Source organism: Lates calcarifer, linkage group LG2, assembly GCF_001640805.2.
Source record: "Lates calcarifer isolate ASB-BC8 linkage group LG2, TLL_Latcal_v3, whole genome shotgun sequence".
Lineage (NCBI taxonomy): Eukaryota > Metazoa > Chordata > Actinopteri > Centropomidae > Lates > Lates calcarifer.
Window position 1 is genome coordinate 4812572 of NC_066834.1, and position 25574 is coordinate 4838145.

The 25574-nt window shown below is 39.9% G+C and overlaps 3 protein-coding genes across 6 annotated transcripts; 2 read left to right on the forward strand and 1 right to left on the reverse strand.

Annotated features, from left to right (window-relative positions):
- Positions 1–312: 312 nt before the first annotated feature.
- Positions 313–8296, reverse strand: cul4a (cullin 4A). 2 transcript variants are annotated; one of them, XM_051074238.1, is made up of 21 exons: positions 8146–8293; positions 7658–7951; positions 6655–6770; positions 6241–6345; positions 5511–5579; positions 5345–5418; positions 5106–5268; positions 4933–5022; positions 4752–4834; positions 3958–4025; positions 3578–3696; positions 3283–3475; positions 3084–3188; positions 2834–2944; positions 2498–2583; positions 2295–2402; positions 2083–2196; positions 1892–1997; positions 1607–1779; positions 1362–1514; positions 313–1269 (listed from the first exon to the last, which is right to left on the reverse strand). In XM_051074238.1, exons 2-21 carry the CDS (start codon positions 7797–7799, stop codon positions 1174–1176), a joined length of 2274 nt encoding a protein of 757 aa, XP_050930195.1. In that variant the 5' UTR covers positions 7800–7951; positions 8146–8293; the 3' UTR covers positions 313–1173. The 2 variants fall into 2 exon arrangements, with proteins under 2 accessions (XP_050930195.1, XP_050930194.1); XM_051074237.1 differs by having other exon boundaries at positions 7658–8296.
- Positions 8297–9677: 1381 nt separating this feature from the next.
- tgfbrap1 (transforming growth factor, beta receptor associated protein 1) lies at positions 9678–22559 on the forward strand. Of its 3 annotated transcripts, none has more exons than XM_018683791.2 (13): positions 9678–9964; positions 11309–12024; positions 12809–13003; positions 14538–14692; positions 14851–14933; positions 15125–15305; positions 15415–15575; positions 16173–16230; positions 16333–16476; positions 17089–17232; positions 18029–18188; positions 18383–18849; positions 19429–22559. In XM_018683791.2, exons 2-13 carry the CDS (start codon positions 11328–11330, stop codon positions 19615–19617), a joined length of 2634 nt encoding a protein of 877 aa, XP_018539307.1. In that variant the 5' UTR covers positions 9678–9964; positions 11309–11327; the 3' UTR covers positions 19618–22559. The 3 variants fall into 3 exon arrangements, with proteins under 3 accessions (XP_018539307.1, XP_018539306.1, XP_018539305.1); XM_018683790.2 differs by having other exon boundaries at positions 9678–9960; positions 11314–12024; XM_018683789.2 differs by having other exon boundaries at positions 9698–9960.
- Positions 22560–23279: 720 nt separating this feature from the next.
- On the forward strand, positions 23280–25574 carry LOC108888039 (low affinity immunoglobulin epsilon Fc receptor). The gene is made up of 2 exons (XM_018683839.2): positions 23280–23540; positions 24215–25574. The coding sequence occupies exons 1-2, from the start codon at positions 23512–23514 to the stop codon at positions 25413–25415; spliced, it is 1230 nt and encodes a 409-aa protein (XP_018539355.1). The 5' UTR covers positions 23280–23511; the 3' UTR covers positions 25416–25574.

The following is a 25574-nucleotide window of genomic DNA, read 5'->3' on the forward strand; positions in this document are numbered from 1 at the left end:
ATTGAAAATAGCATAATGTGCATGGGACGAGAACAGACTTCCTTCCTCCACTTCCTTGTTGCATCATTTGAGGCTGAGTGATACAGTGTGGGAAAGACCAAACTTTCCCAAACTGCCTTTATTTCACTATTAATAACTTGTTATGCTTTTTTTTTCTTGCTAAGGCTGAATTAGAGTTGTGAGCGTGAAGACCTACATGGTTAGCTCAAGCTGAGAGAGGCAAATCCTTCACAATGTGTACAACTAAAAAAAATATGACAAATTAAAAAACAAAACTACCTCTAGCTGGTTATCTACAAATAATTAATTGAATCATTAAATATCCATTTATTCAGGTTCACTTTTCTCACTCGTACATAGAATACAATCTGATCTACAAAAACGTCAGCACATGACATTGGACATTTGGACATTTTGGTCAAAACATACAAGATAACCCAAAGACATACCCAAGTGGCTTGCCTGCGTTTCGATTAGCGTCCATGTTACACGCAACAACCCCACCCCACCTCCCCGGCCCTAAACACATCTGAATCAGCCCCCTCTGGACCACTTCATCCATCCCAGAGTCTCTTCTCTTTGTCCTCAGCAGCTGTTTCTCTGCCAAACCAAGCGACCAACCAATCAGGTTCACACACTCAGCAGTTTATGCAGCCATTATAAAGAGAACACCTTGAACAAAAAAAAAAAAAAAATAAAAACAAAACAAAAAAATCTTAAAACTCAAGACAAACCAACTATAGTAGAAAATAAGTGATTTTTAGAACGACGTGATGGAGGAAAAAAAAAAATCCCAATCCCAAACAAAAACAAAAACAGGAAAGTGCTAGTTATTTTTCAGTTGAGTTTTGCATTAGCAGATCTGTAAGTCACATAAACCAACCATCAACAACCCGGGCCACTCCTCCAGCCCTATTTCAGAGTCCCACTAAAGATATTGCAGAGTGGGGTAACGGTACAGCCAAGTCTCTCTCGTCTCTCTGGAGCTCTGTGTGATCTGGATGCTGTGTCCAGGACTGTGGATGAGGGGAAAGGTGGGCACCAGAGGAGAGTCGGGTGGCTGAAGGGCTGCAATGCTGTTTTTTGTTTTTTTTTTTTGGAGGGGGGGAGGGGGGTGGGGTGCAGCCATTTGCTTGCTGTGAGAAAAGCATAGCGGTGACAGTGGTAACCCCCTCAGGCAACATAGTGGTACTGATTTGGAGTCTCCTTGTCACGTTCCATGTAGTCTCTGTCTATGAGCGACTCGATGCGCTTCTTCAGATCGCCCGGCTGCAGAGAGGAAAGCAAAGTGATGAGCTTTCTATGTGTGTGCTAAAAAGAAAAATCTAAATCATGAGAATAAAAAGCTTAAGATACGTCACCTTGACTGGGAACTTTAGCTGGTTGTAGAGCTCTGATACCAGTAGGTTGTGACTGAGGGTCTTCCTCATTTTCATGATGCGCACCACAGCTGCATCAATCTGATACTGCCTGTCTTGAAACACGCGCTCTGTGGTGCTCACCTGCTCCTCTACCTGTCAAGAAAGTGTTTTTAAAAATGGTTAAAAGCAAGCCCTGGTTGAGGAAGAGTGTGCGCACAAAGGAAGAAATGCGCTCGTATTTTTACCGTTTCCTTCATTTGAATCTGGTTGATCTTGATGCGGAACAGTTTGTGTTTGAAATCGTTGTTGAAATTGAAACGGTCTCCATCCTCCACATCTTTCCCTCGAGGGTTCTTGTTGAGGACCCGTGCTTTTCCGCAGGCCAGAGACTGCAGCGTACGCCTGAGCTCTCCCTCCTCTGCGGAGGATAAGAGAGATTGATAGTGTCACACTGCAGGTACCACAGCAGGTTTGTGGGTCTCCCACAAAAGAATAGTTGTACTACATGTTTTTAAGATGTGTGGTGTAACCTATGCCGGTGGCAGCGCGAATCTCTTCCACGCTGAATTCCTCTCCCTCATTAAACATCAGCAGCACCAGGGTCTGGAACAGGGAGACCTGCAGCTCCTTCTTACCCTGCAGGATAAAATGGTCATTGTCAGTGCAGTTCAGATCTTTTCTCAAGCTGTCTCTCTTCTCTCCAGATGTACCGAGTCTTCACCTCTTTAAACTCTGCCTTTAGTACAGCGTGGCCCAGTGTTGGCTGCCACTGCAGCTTCCTCCCACTGTGCTTCCCCAGGTAGAACAGCTTGAACACCTCCTGGAGTTTTACCATCTACCAAAACATAAAAAAAAAGATTCAACTTGTACCAAGATTGTTGGTTGTAGCAATCTGCGCATAAAGAACAGCACCCAAACACAGATAAACCTCACCTCTGGGGGCAGGTGGACCTCCATGGGTGTGTATGAAGGCCAGTAGCCCATAGTGAGGATGTTAACAGTAAGTTCTATGTTGCTGGGCTCACTCTGGTTCTGCATATACTGAGTAGAAAATATCACATCAATTATGCATGAAAAATGCATAATTTAATGACACAGTGCAGCAAAATACATATATGTTTGTAACTTTATGTTACCTGTTTGAACTGGATCATGATGTCTTTAGACAGCTCCATGTCTTTGAACATCCCCTCAAGCTTACTGGTAAATGCTGCTCCGCATTCTGCAGGAAGTCAAAACCACTGATTTCACAGCGGACGTATTCTCACACCAACACATATGCATCCATTACAGACTATATTATACCATATGTACATAGATTTCACTTCAGTGCTTCAGCTGCTTGTACTGTAGCAATTATATCCAATAAACTGCATGTAAACCTATTTTCTAACTCACAGAAACTTAAATGACTCGGAGAAGGATTTTGATGACAACTTGCTAATTCAAGATATATTGGACTAGAGATTCACCGTGTTTGAGCTTGGAGAGCATGGACTTCTCAGCATCAACTGAAGCACTCTTTCCAACCAGCAGACGCTTGGCCAAGTCCTTCTTGTAGAAAGCTTCAAACACATCTTTTCCTGGAGGGATGAGACAGAGATCAAGAGGTCTCATCAGACTGTAATACGCTTCATAACGATTAGTAACGCTAATTGACTGAGAAAGCAAACACTCAGACATATGCATCCACCACACACAGAGCTGTAAACAGTAACTGACCGTGTATAAAACGGAAGATTATCATTATCTTGTCCAGGATTCTCTCCAGCTCCTCCTCTGTAGCCTCCTTGTTCCCTGCTCTTAACTTAGAATCCACATATTTAGCTGTATGGGAAACAATAAAGCTGTTACCACAAGCTGGAATTAATAACAAAAACACAATAAAATGTGCTATGTAAAATTATTTACGGTTGTGTACCAATGAGTTCAGCGGGTTTGTTGGGCCTCTTGTTGATAAAGGTCTCAAAGGCCTCCTTCATGGCGTTGATGAATCCCTCGTTCCGGGTAAAGCAGCTCTGTGCCACATTGTCCATCTTGTCCTTAAAGTCCAGTAGCTCCTGCACCATGTCCTTGTCTTTCTCCGGAGTACATACAATCTCTCCACCAAAGGACTAAGACCAGAGATGGATTACAATATTATACAATATTACAAATGTTTATATGCATTTCTCAGACATAAAAGGACTTAGCACATGCTGTCTTAATGTGTATACCTTGATGTAATCCCTCCAGAACTGCAGCAGTGTGAGAAGTCCTCCCTTCACCTTGCTGAAGAGCTGGTAGAGGAGGGCTAGCTCAGTCACACGGTTCTCATCCAGGAGAGTGCTAAGACCTGCAACAGAAACATTACACATTATTGCACATGTACATATATATTTCATATACTGAAAAACTTAAATTAACTACGACTATGTTTTTTTAATAACCAAATCAAATCCACAAATTGAAAAATAAAACAGTGTACAGTACAGCTTTACAAGGAGGGTAGATAACCTCTTTTGCTTTGGTCACATACTGTACTTTACTTAAACTTTTAATCACAACTATTTCACAGTGAGCCACAAAATACATAAAGTCTCCCACACAGACGTACCCTTTTGTAGTATTGCAGTCATATGTTCTCCTAAAAGTTGTTTCTCAACGCAGCTAATAAGTGGTTTCCTGTGAAATAATGAGGAGAAAAAAAGAGGGAAAAAATGAGAATGCGCATCTAAAAGCTAGAACAGATGCAGAGATATTCAAAGTCCATACTTTGATCTTGTAACCCTGTTTCTGCACAGCATATTTTCCACTTAAAATCTTGCTATTAATCAGTAATTTGTTGAAAGGAAATGAAAACTGGAGTAACAACTGAAGCTCTGGGGTCATGTGTTTACAGAAACTAGAAAAAAAACTAAAAATCCTGAAAATTAAGTCTGGAGTTGTGGCCTTGCATGCTAATTGTTGCACAATGTTCAGTTTTACACAATTAATGCTCCCAAGTTTTCAATTATATGGAGGATTTAAAAAACAAACTCAAATGTTGATGGAAAAATTTGAAACTCAGTAAACTGGATAACCCCTTTTTCTGCAGTCAGTTGACACCATGGTGTACAATTTTGCCTACTGCTTTGAAAGTTAGGACCATTTGAATATCACTGCATAAAAAAAATACATGCAAATATACCATTCTGTCCATGTGCACCGCATTTACTTTGAGTGTCTCCTCAAAATTCAATTTATATAATTGCTGAATAAGTTCATTTTATCTCTAAAGTTGGAAAGAAATGGAAATAAACGGTTCTGTTTAGTTTATAAAGGTTGGTATGCACAAGAGATATAATGTCTATGTATGACATGATTTTTTTTTTCTTACAAAAACACAATAAAAAAATTTAAAAAAATTACTGAGTGCTCTGGTCGAGGTAGCTCACGATACGATCATTCTCCTCCTCTAACCGACGAGCCACATGGTGCAGATACTCAGGCACCTGAACACACACAAACACACATATTCAACATACTTTCTGTAGCCTTAGCATTCTGTATAATATCAGTTTATTGATTAATGATTAAGAGTCTTGCTCACATCTCTCTCCTGCATGAGTCGCTGTCCCTCCGCTGCATACAGACGATTGGTCTCAGTCAAAAATCTCTCCTCGAAGGAATCTTTGTAAACCTGAACAGACATTAAGAGGTCAAAACAATGACACACATGCAGTCCATCTACTGATTAGTTATGGTGAACAGGTGATCAGGTACCTGCAGGTCTGAGAGCATGCCCAGTAAGCTCCTGAGCAGACTACGATCAACTGTCTCCCCGTTCCTCTCCAGCTCTATCTGCTCCAAAATGCCGTCGACTGTGCGCTTCTGAACCGCACTGTCACTCACAATGTGGGTACGAAACAGCTCCAACCCAGTGTCCCTGCAACATATACATAACATTAGCCCCTTAAGTTCGCAATAACAAACAGAGTCATTTGAAAAAGCTGTGATTTTACCAGATGGAGGGGAGCAGTGAGTTCTGAAGCACGTAGGTACGATCGAGGAAGAGAAAGATACTTCGGATCATTATCTATAAAGAAAAAAACAACAACAGTCTAAACATGTGATTTAAATTAGCAGAATAAAACTGAACTAAATGAAGTGACAAGCATCAAACCTTACAGTTTGCCTGCAGTGGTCCTGCCAACAGCGATTCATTCGCTTCAGGAAAGAAAGATTGTCCAAAGACTCTGTGAGCTCAACGTTAAGGAAAAAATCTTTTACTCATTATAACCAAATGCTGAATGACCATACTTCACAGGAAACCTGCATGCACACCTTGGACTCACTTACTGGATCAAAAAGAGATGGTGTTCAAGCTTATCTGTACTGAGCATGACAAGGTTCTTATAAGAAATAAAAATGCATATTTCAAGGCCACAAAGCATTGAGTCAACTAGAAGACATTAGACATGATTAAATAAATTAAAGCTCTTATTACTGTATTGCCCATAAATTGAGATCATTTTGTTAATCAGTGACTTCCCGTTTTGTTATAAAGCAGCTGTTCTACAACACGTCAAACGTCTTTGAATTATCCACTGGTCACAGCCACTTCTCATTTAAACCCCATTGTGTGTAATGTGTAAATATGGACCACAACTTGCAAACTTGTTATATATTGACCCCTTGTGAGAAAAGACTGCAACAACACCTGAGCTGTGCGAGTAGAGCCCTGACTTCCCTAGGCTAAGATTAAAATTTACTGGAACTCCAAACACAATCAATTTTGGAATTAGTGTCAAAATTGCAGGTTTGTGATTTTTTTTAAAAACGAGCACTGCATTTGGTTTGAGCAGGTTTCAGGTTCTACGCATATCTTACCCAATGTAATTGTTTACAAAAAAGGATATTCTCTAAACTGGTGGATCTGGGCCTGCACGTGATCTTCACAGACCTGTCGTAGTTGCTTGTACAACGTTGGGGAGACTTTATACGAACACAGGTTCTCCACCGCCTTCATGTGATTCAGAAGAAGCATGGAGACAAGAGCACAAGAGAAACAGACTGTTCACAATTCTATAGCTACAGCAACAGCAGAACGAAGACCTATAAAATGATTTCTTGATTTCAAAAGGACCAGACAGGACCACTACAAGTTTATCTTAACCCTGTGCTGAGATTAACCTCTAGCAAACTCAAGTCTGAATTGTACGATCTGCAGAAAGATCATGTGTTACAACATGTTCGGTTGTTTTGCACACATTTCTATAATCCAACACAGTTACACACTTATGTGGGCCTGGAGAAAAGGCTGACAGCAAACCTGATAGAGCTCCTCCAGGTTGTACTTGATAGAGGTGCTGTTCTGAATGGCGCCCACTGCATCTCGTAGTTTCAGCCATGTGTCCTCAGTGTAGTTCTCTGCTAGTTTTGGCCTGTCTGTTACAAAAAGCCAGCAGTAATGTTAATTTATAGGTCCTGCACAGACTACAAACAAGCTAACAGGAGCCCATTAATGCAAATTTAACAATACTAGTATTTGGATAAAACATATTTTAACATGTTTAACACAAATACGATAAGTTGCACATTTGGTAACAATCAGAGCCATTGACCGGGCCTCTGTCAAATGTTAGAAGTAAAAAAAGATATGTTTTCACTTGTAGTTAAAAAAAAAAAAACCTTCTCAGTAACTCCACACCAATTGCTGCACAAGGCAGAATCATTATTGGAGGAACCTACAAAGAACTAAGCAGGAGCACCTCCTACACCACACACTTTGGACCCTTTTTCTCTATTGTTTCTAATTGATATGAGTCAGTACAGGTCATGGTAATCAGTACAACCTGCACTGATCTAACTGGTTAGATAGAAATATCTGAGGTGTGACAAGGTTTGACCACACCACAAAAGGTGTTTATGCCAAAACATGAGTAATAAATGAAAACAAAACCTGTCAGAATGTGTAAGCTCCTCCTTTTTTAAACTTTTATTTCTCTCACCCAACCTGTAGGTGGAGGGCACTTGCATCGGACATATGTGCAAAATCCAGATGTTGTGAGAGGCTTTTAAAATCATCACTGCTCATAAAAATCAGTGCATAAAGCAAACTAACAAAAGCACTTGGGAATGCAAATCATGCACTATTTCAACAATAAGCCCTATATAAAGCAGCACACTAACCAGAGCAGTCAGGTCATCAAATTGTACTTTATACCTGCTGTCAAAAACTTACACAACCAATATCTTTTTCCTGTATGATCTAAAAGTTAAGTTACACACTCTTATGTTACGATATCGTAGAAGTGATCGATCAGTAACAATACCTTTGAAATTTTTGATCACTAACTTCTTTGAAGCGCCACTTTTGCCTGAGGCCACGGCAGAGGTCCTGGCCATCCCGTTGGTGTTGTGCTCCGTTATAGCAGAGAAGCTGGCTCTCTTGTCCTGTCGGGTGTCCTCTGCCATTATCAGATTAGCGCTTTGGCTTAACGCTGTATGGTCCAAGTGTTTTTGCTAAGTTACTGCTGGATTGTTCAGTCGCCGGTTTATTTATTGTCACCGACACAGCCTCTTCGTTGATTCAGTTGTCTTTGGTTGACAGCTCAGACAGTCGCAGTCTATTTCAAACACATTCACAAACAAACACTGACTAACGTAAGGTTAATTAATCAGAAAACATAACTACGGCCAGCTAAATAAACAAGCTAACAGTGTGTTATTTGAAACTGCAGCACACTTTAGCTACCAGTTTTCGTCCTCTCCACAACACTTTAGCTTCACAGGCTAGTCCATGCCAGTCTCGACTACTTACAGATTTTAAAGGGTTCAATTATTGTGTTTTGCGACAGCAAACAAAAACATAACAGCGACATATTTAGCGTTGATACAGCAGACCCATGTTTTGGTGGCTTTCTTTAGCACATAGCTAGCTAGCACAACAAAATGGCTTTTCTCAGACAGTTCAGTTGGACAGGTGCATCTTGGGTGAAAAGCGGCCGAGTCGCGTTCAGGGACAGTTTGGATATACAACGTCTGTAACAGTTTTTCTCTCTAGCATGACGGAATTAACCTCCTAGGACCCCAACTGACCCCCAGAATACATGTTGTTTCCTTGTTTACCTGGACATCGAGAAACCAAGCAGTGCTCTACAGATGAAATGATTAATCAATTAGTCAAATGACAGAAAATTAACCTATACCAAGTTTGATCATTCAAAGTTCCAGTTTTCTATGTAAGTAAACTCAACAGGGAATACTGGGAATAATGGGCATTTTCACTATTCTCTGACATTTTGAAGATGAAATAACCAACTAGTTAATAAAATAATCATCAGATGTTTTGATCATGAAAATCCTGCTATGGTGGCATAACATTAATAGGACTTAATAGCCAATTTTTTGGCAGATATCACAGCTAGCAGTTTTTTGGATCTGTTTTCAACAGATCACCTCAAGTTCTGAAATATTTTAAGGATGTCTTGCAAAGCTTTCCACAGATTTTCAATGATGTTCAGTTTCACTTTCTTGACTACCCATGCAATGAATGTCTGTTTGCTGCAGGAAGTATTTACCTATTTTCACCTCCACAGAAATAAACAAAATATGTAATCAGCCCAGGGGTGTCCAAACTGTAGCTACTTTTGTATCACATATTCTCTTTTAAATCTAGAAAAGACCAAGTGCATGATATTCTCCACCTCCACCAGTGACTCTGATTATCCTCCCATTTAAATTTTAAATGGTAATCACATAGATCTTGCTGCTGTACTTGATTATGAGGATATTCTGTTCTGCCACGCTGCCCCATCACTTTTTGGTAGCTAAATCCTGTTTCTAATAATGGATTATGCTTTATCAGTAATGTGAAATTGCATATTCATCATTGTTCTCTGTATCACAAGGTTGGATTGATATCCCAGCAGATGAAAGGAAACAACCTTCTCATGATATTAATTTATAAATCTCTATTGTTAAAGCTTTCAAACTACATCATATCTCTTTTTACATTTAACTCCTATAACTATAGCACACAATACAACAGCTACATAACCTTAGACATTCCTCATTTGCCAACTAATTTTGGTAGAATTTTTTTAAATATAGTTTTTATAAAGTATGCCCTCAAACTAGAGTCCTTCATAGTCCTTGGAGATTTTAAAACTTTGTATTTTGATGTTTTTCCTTACTTGTTTTTATTACATGTGTCTTAGTTGTGTTATTTATGTTTGCTGATTATCTTCACTCTCAATCTTAACGTGACTACCTGATCAAATAAGGATTAAACAAAACATAATATAGATTAAAATGTCTTACTAAGACATTTTGAAATGTGTTGATAAATCGTCAACAACTTCCCCCCTGACAGACAGTCTTGAACGCAGCCCTGAATCACCTGCAGCCAGCAGGAGTTCAGTGCAAATGGGCGGTGTTTCATACAGACGAGGAAGGACCCAACCAACGCTGCCATTCAAGCCATATTTTCTGCCTGTCGGTGCAGTGCCGACCCCAGCAGCATGGATATATCAGTGTTAAGGTGTAAATATATGTCGTGGCTGCTGTTTTTGGAGTAGTGAGGCTCGCCTGTTTGTGGTGATCCGGCCTGCCGTCCCGAGCGCTGTCCTCAGCGGTAGGTATGCTAACAGCTCCCGGAGAAACTCGGCAGGGAGCTGGTGCGCAGAGCATCATCTCAAGGGAGGGGAGGCCGGTTGAAAATTGGGCGTTTTTTTCCTTCGGACAGACACCACACTAGTGTTGTAATGTAACAATATGGCTTGGTTATACATATTATCAATTAGCCCTCCTTTAGCCTCACTGAAAATATAGCTTAGCGTAAGTTAGCATGCTAGCATTGGCATCACTGGAGAACAGCCTCTACAAGCTAACGTTAGCCAGCTCAGCTAGCTGGCCCAGAAGCTACCTAATCAATTGAAACCCGACCACGACTTCACCACATGAATAATAAACAACTAATGTAAACCACCAAACAGCCACTTTTAACCGGCGTTTGATTTTGTTTAGCCTCTACCATTAGCCTCCAATGGTTTGGTAAGCTAGCTAGCGTGAACGTCATTAGCTACTAACCATTTAAAGCAGCGTTTTATGCCGAGTAATAGTTTCCAGAATTGTTGAAAATTAACCTGGTAACCCTTTAATCCAAGTCCCTCTATTTAGCATTAATTCCCAGTATATAAACAGCTGTTAACTGTTTCATAACATGCTATTATGTAGCAAATAGTAGGACATGTTAAGTATTTACCAATGATTATAACTTTTTCAATGGAGTCATATTTTATAAAAGTACAACTACATTGTCATTCGTTATGAGTTATTCAGCAGCCTTTTCTAATGGGTGCCCACAGGAGGAGTTATAGTTATTTACAAATGTATAAAAACACTTAATTGTATTTATAATTACATTATAGTGTGTAGTTTATTATACGCTATTTATAAATGTCAGATAGGGGGACTAAAGTTAAGTGTTACCATTAGACCTTGCCAGACTCTGCATGAATACTTATTAGGAAAGAGGACCAATCAACAAACAAAATACTATGCTAAATATGTAAGCAAAGTGTACTGATTTTTTTTTTTTTTTTTTTTTTTCATTTTTGGTAATTAGTTGATTTGTTTGAGGTCTGAAAATAGTAAGAAATGTTAATCACAATTTCCCAGAGTCCAAGATGATGCTTTGCCCAGCCAACACTCCAAAACCTTAACATATTGGGAATGTTTTAAGCTCACAGTCAAGTGAGCTGCTATTCAGAGGTAAATCAGTCAGAAACAAGCAAAAGTCTGAGCTTCCTAAAAGCAGAATAGAGTTTGTTGTGAATGAAGGACACACCCATACGTCAGTATATCCTATATCGCCAGTGAATTAATAATGTATCACAAGAAAATGTTTTGCAGTATACTCTCATTGATTATTTCAATTTGTCTGCAGTTTTGTTGATGCCTGTCTGTTTTGTATCATCTAGTGTAGATGCCTTGCCCGAGATGAGTGTGAAGGCTTTTGAGCTGGTCCCCGCTGTGGAGCGCGATCTCCTCATGGGCGACAAAGCTCGCATCAACATCGAGTGCATTGAATGCTGTGGAAAGCACTTGTACGTGGGCACCAATGACTGCTTCATCCATCATTTTCTGCTCGATGAGGTCACTTCCTCCAAAGGGAAACTGAGTTACTCGGCTCAGAAGCTGCTGCACAAATACTTGGGCCTCAAGAAACCTGTTGCTGAGCTGCGGGCTGCTTCAGCTTTGGAGCGTCTGATAGTGCTTTGTGATGGAATAGTGTTCCTCGTCGACATGGTGACATTGGAGACTGTGCCCTCGGCGGCAGGGGGTGGAGCCAAGATCAGAGGTGTGACAGCTTTCTGCATTAATGAGAACCCAGTGAATGGTGATCCATTCTGTGTGGAAATGGGCGTGCTCTCCTCCAAGCGGCGGACAGTGCAGATTTACATGGTGTATGAGGACAGAGTGCAGCTGGTCAAAGAGTTGACCACTCCTGAGCAGCCCTGTGCCGTCAGTCTTGATGGATACTTCTTGTGCCTGGCCCTCGCTACACAATACATGATCCTGAACTACAACACAGGAGCCTCCCAAGACCTCTTTCCTTACAACAGTGAGGAGAGGAGGCCCATTGTGAAGAGGATTGGCAGAGAAGAGTTCCTCTTAGCAGCACCTGGTGGTCTGGGTAAGTCAGTACAAAAACAAGGTATCAGCAGGTCTTTAAAGTCTCACAAAGGCCTTAAAAGGTATTAAAAATCTAAAATTATATCTTCAAAGGTCTTAAATATTCTGTCCTACCTGCCACGGTTAGTATCATAGCAGATGTTATCTTATTTGATTAATGATTTCTTAATTGGTTTATCCAGCCATAAGTTTTTTGCTTAGCATCTAGACGCAGGTCAAATTAATTGACTGATTATATTAATACTAATATATATATATATATATATATATATATGTGTCAATATTATATATTGACAAAAATATGATTTACACTAAATGTCAGTGAATTTATGGATTTATTTAGTGTCTCTACCAGTTTTCCATAGTTCTCCGATTTGTATGGTTATTAAACTTATTATTAATTTAATTAATTTGAATTTAATTTAATTTATTATTTAATTTTTTAGTAAGTTATTAAATTTCTATTCTAATTCTATATGGCATTAAAACAGCTAAGTGTTAAATAAGTGTTTAATGTGGTGAACCCTGCAGAAAATTAAAAAAAAAAAAACACTGATTGTTTTTCTCGAATTTGATTGTGTATGCATTTATTTTTTAAAACTGTTTTATATATTATGTATTATTTCTTAGATCATTGTACAGTATATCATGTAGTTCCTGAATTGTCAAAACAGGTTAACTAATGTAACTAATCTGAAGATTTTGGGAAAGTTATGAGTATATCTTGACAGTTTCCTGCTTATAAATTGTCTAAAATTGTCTCTCCACATCCATCCCTCCTCCAGGAATGTTTGCCAATGCAGAGGGGGTATCTCAGAGGGCTCCAGTCAACTGGTCAGAGAGTGTGATTGGTGCCGCTGTGTGTTTTCCGTACGTGGTGGCCTTAGATGAGAGCTTCATCACCATCCACAGCATGTTGGACCAACAGCTGAAACAGACCCTGTCATTCAGGGATGGACACATTCTGCAAGACTTTGAAGGTATCATCATATAATACTAACAGAGATCAGAAGGAAGTGTGATGATCCAGTTAATGAACAGGCATTTTTGACATTATTTAACAGGTGTATTGGTCACGAAGGTCAGCAAGTTCCCTTAATAATAAAAACTTGTGTCAAATTATGTGAGAGGAAGATGAAGACATGATCAGATTAGGTTTTTTACCCATATAGACTATCTGGCAATCAAAAATTCCATTGGCTTGTGTTTCCCTGAAAACATCACATTTCCTCACAGTCAGAGAAAGTAAAAGTTGGTCACACAGCTCAGTTATGACACCTTACAGCTCTGCAGGACTCCTGCTGGGCTGCTGACAGCACCGTCAGTTAGTCACTAGAGCTGAGAGTATTAGGGCGGCCAACAGAAATGAGTCTCTCTGCCCTGCCTCACGCTGTCTGGTGCTGCCGTGGCCTTCGTTTCCATCACTGTCTCTACCTCCATCACTCTTTAGTTTTATGGCTCGGTCATTTAAAGACAAGCTTCGGTTGTAAAGTTTACAGCCTGCCATGCTATTGCTTCTGCATTGCTTTGTGAACTGTGAGACCGCTGAAAAAACTGTAATGAGTCAACTGACATTTTTGTGAGTTGACTTGGGACCTTTAAAATGGATGCATCAACTCATTGACTTTTAGGGGGCAGTGTGAGTTTAAAGCAGCACTCCACTTATTTAGCATTTCACACTCATAACATTTCTCAGCTCTTGATGGGCAGTTTAAAAGTAAAAATCAAAAGTTATTGTCTTATGTTCATTTATTCTTTCTAACTCCACACCCCCAGATTCATTTTCAGACGTAGGCAACCAACGCTAACACAAGTGACATTGTTTTAGGACATTTATCAGACTTCATGCAGCTATGTCTAGAGCCATGCAAACTGATTTTGATGTATAAAATCAGTAGAGACCCCCTTTAATTTGTCCATCTCATATAGATTATTGGACAGGGAGAGAAACTATGTGTCTTTTACTCTCAAGTGCTTCCTTAGTGGAAAACAGGCCTCTGTTATTAAATAGTCTAGGGATGTAAATAATCATTGCCTTGGATTTCTGGTCTGAGAAATAAAAACCTTTTAGCAGAAAGAGGATCAAAGCTGTATAACGCTGTACACCACGGTCTCGACTTGGGATCTGACGCCTTGGCAGTCTTTTCCTATTACAGAGCATTTTTCAATTCATTGTTAGAAAAAAAAATGACAGAGCTTTAAAAAACGAAGCAACCGACAGATGTTAAGCTCTGTCTGGATAGAGATGGAAGTGCAACACACACTGTTATAGTTGATGCTTAGAAACCAAGCTCTGAACTGAGGCTGGAAACTATCAGAGGTTTTTGACGTGCTGTTTGTTACCTCTGATTTGCCTGCAGTCATTCAAAAATAATGGATGGATACACATGAAGCTTTTTAAAGGCTAAGACACGGATTAGAATTAAGCTGACTCAGGCCACCAGTGATATCACTGCGTATTTCTGGCTGTTTGGGAGTGCTGAGGTTCTGACCTGTGAGTGTTGTGTGTTTTAGGGAAGGTCATTCTGGCGTCCACCAAGGCAGTGTATGTCCTGGTGCCCCTGCCGCTGGAGAGACAGATACAAGATTTACTGGCCAGCCACAGAGTGGAGGAGGCGCTCATTCTCACAGAGGGAGCACAGAGAAATATTCCCAAAGACAAGTTCCAGGTAACAAACATTTTTTTTATTGCTGAAGTATATTTAAAAGACTGCTTTGTGTATGTGAGTCATGGGTCATACAATGACTAAGATCTTTACCATTGATCTGAGCTAAATCACATAACTGAGTAGTTATCTAAGCTGATAAACTCTTTCTGCACGTACAGATTTTGCACAAAAGAATCCTCCAGCAGGCAGGTTTCATACAATTCGGTCAACTTCAGTTTCTAGAAGCAAAGGAACACTTCAGGTAAGAGTCTGAGTCAGTGTTTGATCATTTTCCAGCTTTAGTTAAACAGCTTTGTTTGGTCATGAGATAAAACTCTCTAGTCATACCATTCAGGGCCAAGGTTTAAAGTCTTAACACTGCCTCTACTGATTTTGTGCTACGCACCTCTTGATTATTATAAATGACATAATGATCATTATTATATTTTGCAGGAAGGGCCAGCTGGATGTTCGGGAGCTGATATCTCTCTACCCACTTCTGCTGCCAGCTTCCTCTTCATTCACACGCTGCCACCCTCCTCTCCACGAGTTTGCAGATCTTAACCACCTAGCACAGGGTGATCAAGAAAAAGTGCTACGATGCAAGAAGTTCCTCATCAGTTATTTGGGAGAGGTAAAAGGAAATAAAAAACTGATTTGATTTACGCACAATTTTGCAGTAAGTTTTCACATCAGACTACAGAATGTATTCCAACATGTTTTTCTTTTATCTCCGCACACAGGTACGAAGCACAGAGGTGGCAAATGGCTGTAGAGAGGACGTGGACACGGCGCTGTTAAAACTGTATGCAGAACAGGATCATGAGAGCCTTCTAGACCTGCTAGCTTCAGACAATGCCTGCCTGTTGGCAGACAGCGTCCCATGGCTAGAAAAATATCACAAGTGTGTATACTTTCATTTTTGTCTTTGTTCTGCTCCTTTTTGAGAATAAGTAAATACAACTGATGACATGAAAGTCACTGCATTTTAACATAGAAGTTTTATAGTCTCAGCAGACTTCACATCTGTAGAAGCACTGTTTTTGGAATGGGCACCAAAGCACAGTTGAAGTGAAACAACACCCACACATTTTGAAACTGCGGCTGCACTCTGAACTTAAATGTCGTCTTTTAATGTGGATGTGTGTGTTTGGTTCGACAGCTCTATAGAGAATGATCAGAGTAAATTACTAGTCTTGATTTGGTCATGTCATGCTTAAAACTGTGGTAATTAGAGGAAAAATTAACACTCTTGTGGATACTGTCGAGATCAGTATAATTTTCACTAATTATTGTGGTCACATAAATTTGCAAATTCCTACAGGGCTGGTGAGGCTTTGTTGGGTAAATACTTTTTCTTGCTCGTTGCTGTTTAATTAGCACCCGGGTGAAGCTTAAATACTGTGTCCAGTTTAGTCACTTCAGTTTAATTACTTTGTACAGAAATAGAATCTTGAGGGATCAGCTTTGCTTCACTCAGTCTTCTCTCCCCCTCTCTTAGATATTTTGCACTTGGACTGCTCTATCATTATAATGGTCAGGATTCAGCAGCACTTCAGGTATGTGTGCCAAAAAATTGCTCATTATCAGCTTTCATAGAAGAATCAGCACCAGCATAATTTTTAGGAATTTAACCTATTTCCTCTTCATGTTTCTGACAGTTGTGGATTCGTGTGGTCGATGGAGATCTGCAGGACTCCACAAGATCTGACCTATATGAGTACATTGTGGACTTTCTGTGCTCCTGCTTCAACCTGGACCTTGTGTGGAAATATGCAGACTGGGCCTTGCGGAAGGATCCCACTGTAGGTTACTAATACATTAAATGGTGCTGCCAGTCGAAGATTATCAGTGATTATCAGTCAACATGGTGTAAAGTTAATTTTTAAACTGGTTTAACAACAATGTTAACTAGTTGCATGTTTACCTTCTGCCTAAACTTCACTTCAGGGACAATGCCCACTGAGTGACAGGAAAAAATAAGAGGTCTAATTTCCAGCAGCAGTCCTTGCTCAGATGATAAAAAGCACTGTAAACAAATCAAAATTTTATGACAAAATGACAGTAAGAAGCATCATTTTGTAATGGTCAAAACAAGTAACAATTTTGATTGGACGCTGGATGATTGGTAAACATATGAAACAAGGTAGTTAAAAAGAAGAGATGTGATCTGTCACTTTCCGCATGCTCACAAGTGATTTATTCAGTTCCTTATTAAGTAAAAAATACTAGTTCAAGTTCATGTGTGGCTTAACAAGAAAAAGCAGAATCAACATGTATTTTGTAGTCTATTGTTGTGAGACCGTGGGTCGTCATGTGTCTTGTGTTCTGCATGCTTTCTCCTTCATTGCATTTCTGTGATATTGTGAAGTGGCAGAACAACAGTAGCAACCTTGCCTGTCTTTTTTTCTTTGTAGACAGGTGTCCACATCTTTACCAGGAGGCCTGTCTGTAAGGGTCAGACACAACTGAACCCTGATGATGTCATCACTTATCTGGGAAAGCATGACCAGGCACTGCTTCTCTATTTGGAGCACCTGGTGCTAGAGCGACGGATACAGGTACAATGAAAGGATGAAGATATCGGCTGCTAATGAGAAATGTGACTGAGTGGCTTTGTGGTGAGAGAGGCACTGGCTGGTCTTAGTGTCAACAAGCGCTGAATCTGCTCAAGTGTCCTCAAGAAAATCTCAAAATCTGTGCTAGCCCTAGAGGTGTCTTGTAGCTTATACAAACACTCCCCCCACCTTCAGGGTAGCAAGCATCATTAGAGGAATTTCCCTACAGTATCAGTTCTCTAAAGTGCTGAACTGCATTATTAGCATGGATACATTTACATGGACTGCAGCAGTCTCACTATTGACCACATTCTAAATTCAAAAGTAGTTTGATGAAGCAGGTCATATGAGCCATGGTGCCTCAGTGGTTAGCACTGTCACTTGACTTCCTCTCACAACCCTGACCTGTGAGCTAGTGAATGAGGTTGAGTTTTGAAGGGTATTTACAGTACATCCTCAATTTCTGCCTCACTCCTCCTAGGAGTCATGAGTTTAAGTACTTGAGAAAATGGATGGATCAATACAGTTTTTGGAACTTAATGTAACCTAGAGATTTTTACTTAGGAAAATATAGCTCTCTTTTAAACTGAGATCAAATCTTTCTTTTTTAAGTTCTGTTATTATGTTGTTTTGCTTTAATGATCCTTCACATCAAGGTAATTAGAAAAATGCTGCTTGAATAAATGTATAAATACTCTTTTTATGTTAACTGTTTTTGGAGGAGTTTTTTCATCCAAGCACATTCCTAGAGAAAAGTTAATTGAATTCAGAATGTTTTCTTTCATGTTTGTGGACACAGAAGGAGAAGTTTCACACACATCTGGCTGTGTTGTACCTGGAGAGAGTCTTATTGCTGCTGTCACAGTTGCCAACAGATGAAGAGAAGCTAACCAGAGCTAGAGAGAGGCTCCAAGCCCTGCTCAGGGAGTCCAATCTATACCGTGTACAGTTTCTTTTAGGTGAGACATGTCTGAAGATGAATGTTTTATCTTTCTGTTTTTGTGTAAACTTGTATGAATGCTTTATTTTAATCAGCTTTATTTTATGAATCCTTGTCGTTGTTCTCAAGACTTCATGACTTTGTTCCAGAATGGCTGGGTAGATCAACTTGCAGGCTTTGACCATTAATGTATCATTCTTTTGCTCTATATAGGTAAGATGGAAAACTCTGAACAACTGCTGCTAGAGCGCGCAACACTACATGGAAAGCTGGAGGAGCATGATAAAGCACTGCACATACTGGTGCACAAGCTCAGAGACTTCCCGTCCGCTGAGGCCTTCTGTATATGGGCCTCCTCTAGTCGGGATTCTGCTTACCGACAGCAGCTGTTTCACCTGCTCCTGGGGGTTTACCTAGATGGGAACCCTCCTGGAAAATCCCAGACGGCAGCAGGAGGTGGCAGCGGAGACCTGGAGATGGCAGCAGTAGACCTTTTGAACAGGCATGGCGAGGTGTTTGACGCAGTCCGTGTTCTTCGCATGCTCCCTGAAGGCTGGTCACTGCAGCTGCTGCGGCCCTTTCTGGGTCGAGCTGTCAGGGCCAGCATGCATGCCTGCCGCACTTCCCAGATTGCTCTGGGGCTAGCCCACTCTGAAAACCTTCAGCTGCTGCACGACAGGGTGAGAAATGCATAACATAAAGCAAAAATGAGTTAAGAAAATAAATGCATACTTCTTCCTCTGTTGTTTAAGAGGCGAGGCTCATCATTTATCAGATCATGAACTTTTTTAGTTCTGTGACCAAGCTTGTTATATGAAGGGTTAACAGCAATAATTATGATAATAATAACAACAGACAGTGCTAATACAAAGCTACATTTCTCTCAGTACTTCTCCAATAGTTGAAGCAATCCTGAATAAATGAAGTAAATAACGAGCAACTGAAACAGCTGCAAAGATTAAGCATTTAATTGCTCCGTCAGTCAACACAAAATTAATCTGCAACTGTTTTTGTTATTGATTGATGATCTTAGTAATTTTTCCAAACAAAATGCCAAACATTTGCGATTTCCAGTTTCTTATATGTGGGAGTTGATGCTTTCTATCATCATATATAGTAAACTGAACATATTTGGATTTGGATATTTTGGACTGTTGGTGGAATAAATGGTCCCTGATTGTCTGATGGGATTTTAACCGTGTATTACTGCTTTAACTCGATAGATTTCTTCTGTCGTGTGGTTTTTTTTTTTCCTCCAGTTGAAAGAGCGCAAGAAACCCATCTTTGTGTCTGAGAAGAAGGGATGCCACCTGTGCCACAACACCTTCAGTGAGCCCAGTGTGGTGTGTCTGCCGGGTGGAGTGCCTGTCCATACTCACTGCATCGCCCAGAGAGTAAGAGACTCTCCTACAAAGAGACAGTTAACTAATAGCAGTAACCATACGTGAGACTTGACCCTTCAAGCTGTCACGTGATTTGTGATTGGAGGCACCAAACTAAAGCAGAACGTGCTGAGATTTTGTACTGAGGGGGTAAAAAAAAGCACAGAACACACATTGCCATAGTAGAATCTGCTATGGAGCTAATGAGAAACACAAACAAAGCTGTGCGAGTGTGTGTGTGTGCGTGTGTGTGTGCGAGCGTGTGTTCGTGCGTGTGCGTGCGTGCATGCGCACATGCGTGTGTGTGTGTGTGTGTGTGAGGGAGGGAGAAACAGACGATTTCTGCTATTTATTCCTGTGCTGCGATTATACCACACTTTCAGATTGCAAATTTTTATAAAAGAAAAACAGTTGAGTCACTGTGCCCTTTAATCCATTTAAACTGAGAATTAATAAAAGACAGGCTCTTGTCCTTTTATTGTGGGTTCAGTGCTGTGCCTGTCCTTGTCTTGGCTCAAACAATGTTTGAATTCTGTTGCAAATATTTCCATAGCATGAATAGTATTACCACTCTCATGGTTCTGGTTTAATGAACTGATATGGGTAATGTATTAATATTGTCCTACCTTGCTCATTGCAGTGTTAGGCTTTAATGTGAAAGACTTATCAGTGCTGATAGAAAAAAGAGTCTTTATTGTCTCTTAGCTCTGGTCTCACTGCTGCTTTATTTTCCCCCTCAGCCGTAATGTTATAGTATTTCAGTTAGTGACTTAACAGCGGCAATTTGATCCAAGCGGATTAGATTTTAAATGTCCTGTTATTGGGGTTGTCGTTTGTGGTGCAAGAATGGCGCAAAACACTACATCACACCACATTGCTCCACTAATCACCAATAAGTGTAACCGGAGAAGGAATAATCAGATCAGATCAATTGACCTTTTAAAACACTCTTTACTGATAATATGCCGGTATACACATGTGAAACATGAAAGCAAATGTTATGGCTCCGTTAACTATCAACAACTAATGTGAAATCAAAACTCAGAGGTTTTGTCTGATTTTGAGTAAGTAATAAATAAATTTAGGGGAGTCTTCACTGCCCGCCTGGCATCATGGATTCATCTTGTTTGTTTGGCTAGGGTACACACAGTGATTTATATAAAGTTAATTTGAATCCCAAATAAACATTGTCAATTTTCACTAGAATACCATTATTATGAATTCAATTATAATTTCTCTGTTACTGCTGTCAGTGAGTAATTAAGTTATTTTTTCACAGCTTGGATATTACCAATTTTTGTTTAAGCTGTAAAAAAGTATTTGACCACAAGGTGGCAGTAATGTGTAAACTTTTTAAAACATGCAATTAGCCACAGGTGGTCAGTGCATCATGGAGATTACTTTATGGTATTCTTTACTCTTTTGTTCTACTCTCTTCTTTTCAAGAATGTGGAAAAACAATATGAATCTGTTTGGAAGAAATCCTCAATGCTTTGACAGCTAGTAGAACTGTGCTATTGAAATATTTTCCTTGAAATTATGAAAAATGACAAACTCAGACATATTGTGACAGTGTACAGCTTTGGTGTGAAGCTTCCAGATGAAGTGCTTCATGTGTACAAAGATGCATTTCCTCCACATTCCTTATGAAAGTAATGAGGAATCCTGGTCTCATAATGCATGATATTTTCACTGCGTATAAGCCCTTTTTAATGTTTGGAAATTGTGAAAAGACAAAACCTTTATCATCCTCGACTTTGATGGCCCAAGAACACGCGGTTTGATACATCTCAGCTTTCATAACTGCCTCTCCCAGCGTGCTGGAGTTACGGCTTTAACCTTTTAGTCTGACACTTCTCGCAGAAACAGAAGTCGGCCCCAGTCTATCATAATGAAACCCTAAAATTCTTTACAGACTTGTCATCACAGAGCACTGCTTTGTGCTTTCCAAATGTTGTGTTAGGTGTCAGATAACAATAAAGTGCAGCTTGGACCTCGTAAATATTTCTCCCAGACAGACATAACTAATGGCTGGAGTGTAATGTGTTTGTGTAGCTAAACTGCGTGAACAGTCAGAATCAGGGACATATTCCTAAATGTCTGCTGGAGGTGACGCTTTGCTAAAAACAGTCTTAACTATGTCAAACTATTTCACTTTGAAAAACTGTGTTATCTAAGATGGCAGAAGACACACGAACATAACAGAGGAATGAGAGTAAACCCTGAACGTGATTATGTAAAGCTGCTGTGTGTGGAATACACTGGTTAATCAGTTAGTTTTCATATTTAATACTTGTCTCTTGTCCTAGAAATGTGCCACAGTCTCTCACCCAAAATGTCCATCCAGATTTACAGTTAAAAGAAAAAAGGAATGCTCTCAGTTTTCCTCCTCTAAGATCAGAAAATGTAGAAATTACTTATCCTTTATACACTACAAACTCTCCACAAGATTTTCATCCAAATCAGTTTTGATAAAGAGAAACTGGTCAGGTTTCTCTAATCAAGCCTCCAAGGACTGTTACTTTGTTTATTTTGAACTTTTCATTCAGCTGTCCAACCAACCAAAACACATCACTGTTGTTGGTTTTGCTTGTTTCTCTGGTGCCTGTACTGTTGATGCTAGCCTTCTGTAACTGCAACCCATTTCTGTAGGGGACTTTGTGCAAACATGGGACTATTTTTCTAACATGGAGATCTGAATATTGTAGATAGTGTAGGTTGACCCGCTTTCCATGAGAGAAAGTCACAGCTTATGCACAGCATCTTTCTGTCTGAACAATTTAAGTGTAGCTTGCTTAAAAGTCCTCCTAACAATGACTTCAAGTAATAATAATAAAAAAAATACAGTACAGTTGTGTGAAAAAAAATGCTATTGTATTTTATAAATATATGTATACTGGTATGTATATACTGCATTTGTACTTGTTTGTTGCTTTCTTAATCAATGCCAATGTGGATGGAGTGTACAAACTGTAAATCCGTCCCATTTTAATAAACATGAAACTGTATATCAACTCATTGAGTCTCAATTGCACATCTCACACCTAAAAGTAATTCTCATGTATGTTTTCAGATGATTATTGTCAGAGGGACTGTCGTGTCTTAAAATCTAACTTTAAGACCTTAATTGTTTTAGTTCATATTGTGCTCCTTTGTTTAAAACATGTTTCAGATCATGTATCTTTTTGGTGTGTGTCATGTAATTGATACTCAGAAAACCTTGGGTTGTACTAATTCATCATAGGAAAGCTAAGACTGAAACCAGCGATTATTTTCACTATCAACACTTCCAACAGTTATTCTCTTATAACTGATTGACCATTCAGTGTATGGTGCTGGTACTAGTAAATATTTGGCATTCTGCTTAAAATGACTGGAAGGATTCATCAGTTACATAAATTGCTGCCAATTAATTTTCTCTCAAATGACTGATTTATCATTTCAGTTCCGTTATGTTTCTGGGTGTCTGGGGAAATAATAAAATGTATAATGGGGTTAGTCTGAGACCTTTAAATTTAACACTGAAAATAGATTTTCCTTATTATACTTACTTAAGTAAGAATTTAAATGCATTACTTGTAATAGAGTGTTTTTACAGTATGATATTAGTACTTTTACTTGAGAAAATGTTCTGAATACTTCATTTACCACTGTAATGCTGTCAACAACTTCAGTAAATAACGCTAAATCTCGCGTAACGTCAGCAGCGTGATCTCGCTCCGAGGAGGTTGCCGTGGAAACTGGGGTCGAAAATCAGGCAGGGGTAATGTCAAACGTTTGGTAATTTCTTGGTGGAAGTGCTCCTTTGCTCCTGGTGGTGTTTTAACCCCATCTAGCGCCATCTACGGATGGTACTTCTGTCTACCAAATAGACAGAAGTACCATCCAATGAAAGAAAAAAAAACATGGGCTTGAGGAAAAATAGAAAAACCAGAGTAAAACCACAGTAATAGAGAAGACATGGTTGACACGGAGGAGATCCAAGTGAGGTAAAGTACACTGATGGGAGGTTTAGAGCTGTTTCTGACTGTTGGCAACTTTTACAGTGTTTTACAAGTTATGATTTATTTTTGTATATAATATGTGTGGGACAACGTAGTCAGGGTGGGAATATTGATTAATAATAATTACCAAACACAGACGACCACAAAATTACCGCTTAGAGACAAAATGACTACAAACGACGTCCTGTTTGTAATCATTTTGTCCCTCTCTCTTTAGTCTGTGAAAGGACTATTACATGTATGTATCCAAAGGCCCATTGTCCCATAATCTGTCTGTGGCTTTGGCTGTATGGAGTTAAAACTAGCAACTACTTGTTGATTTTGGTTGGAGATTGTTTCATGGTTTTGGTTCAAGAGCCTGTTGCTGTAGCTCCCGTTATAGTTTGTCCCGTTTGAGTTTATTTCATTACCGCTAAACATTTATTTGCTCGGCCTTTCCTTACATTTCTTGTTTTTCTTATTGTTTTATTTTATTTTTTGCATTCTCTAGATTCTCTAGCATTCATACCTTATTTTCTATATATTAAAATATTTTAAGTTGTTCATTAGTCATTCATTTACCACATTAAATAATGAATAAACAATATATGGCCATGGACCAGGTTTTTAAATGTGACTCTTGATCCCTTAACTTTTTTTGTGTGTTTTCTTCCCCCTAGTTTTCCATATGACAATTCTGGTGAGGATCCAACAAAAACTGCCTCAGATGTTCAAGATGAGATAAGCAGAGAAGACACTCAAAACAGCTGCATGAAGAGACTGGGCTGGCAAGTCATTTTGATTGTGATTCTTGTGGTGCTCTTTATCAGTGTGACCGGAGTCCTTGTTATTCAGATAAATAAACACCCAAGTGTACCAGCAGAATCACAGCATACAGCAAAGGAGATACTCACTGCATGGAACATCAGTGCACTGCTGGAAATAGAGAACAGTCAGCTGAAGCAACTTCTGAACTCCACTTATCAAAACTTCACCTCTCTGAGAAGTGAGTATGGCCAGCTGAAGCTGCTCATGAACGCCACTCTGTACAACTTCACTTTGTTGTCAGCTAAAAAAACACAGATGAGCATGCTCTTGAAGAGCATATTGCAAGAGAAGACACAGTTGCAAGTGGAGAACGAAGAGCTAAATATGCTCCTGAATTCAACCCTGGAAAACTGCAACCTCATCAAAGAGGAGAATGGACAACTGAACCAGCTTCTGAACGATTCGCTGAAAATCATCACTTTGGCATCTGAGGAAAATAAACGCCTGCGCCAACTGTTAATCAATGAACGGGAAACCAACACGCAGCTGAAAACAGTAAATCAACACCAGCGTTCAATCCTGTTCTCTGATCGTCTGTCCTTCCTCTGGGGATTCTGCAACAAGAGCACGCTGCAGTGTTCACGATGCCCACGCGGCTGGGTCGAGCACGCCTCTCGCTGCTTCTTCCTGTCCCAAGAAATACAGAAGTGGGAAATTGCTCGCCGTGACTGCCTTGATAGGGGTGGTGACTTGGCTGTTGTTTTGAATGCTGAAGACCAGGCATTCTTGACCAATTTAACTTTTCAGTTCGTACAGGCTCACCCTCAAGTAAACTTCCACTCAGCGTGGATCGGGTTGCAGGATATGGTGAAGGAGGGCACCCATTTCTGGATCAACGGCAAACCACTCAAGTCAGGTGTCATTTACTGGAAGCAACTGGAGCCAAACAATGCCCTTGCCTCTTGGGACAAACACAACACAGGACAGGACTGTGTTGCCATTGTGCCACCGAGACGCATTGGGCAGAAGGGTTGGTTAAACTCCTGGGATGACATTGTTTGCGGTGGCAAACGGCACTACCTGTGTGAGACCACAGCTCTCAATGTGATCTGACTGACAGAGCTGGGATGTAGCAGTCTTCTTTCAATCCCCGTCTCCTGATGTATGTTGGACTATGCCTTCTTTCTTGCAAAATGTGATTTATGACTGAATGTATTGTGCTATACAAATAAAAGTCAGTTTTGGGATACAAACATTGACTCATCAGGTAAC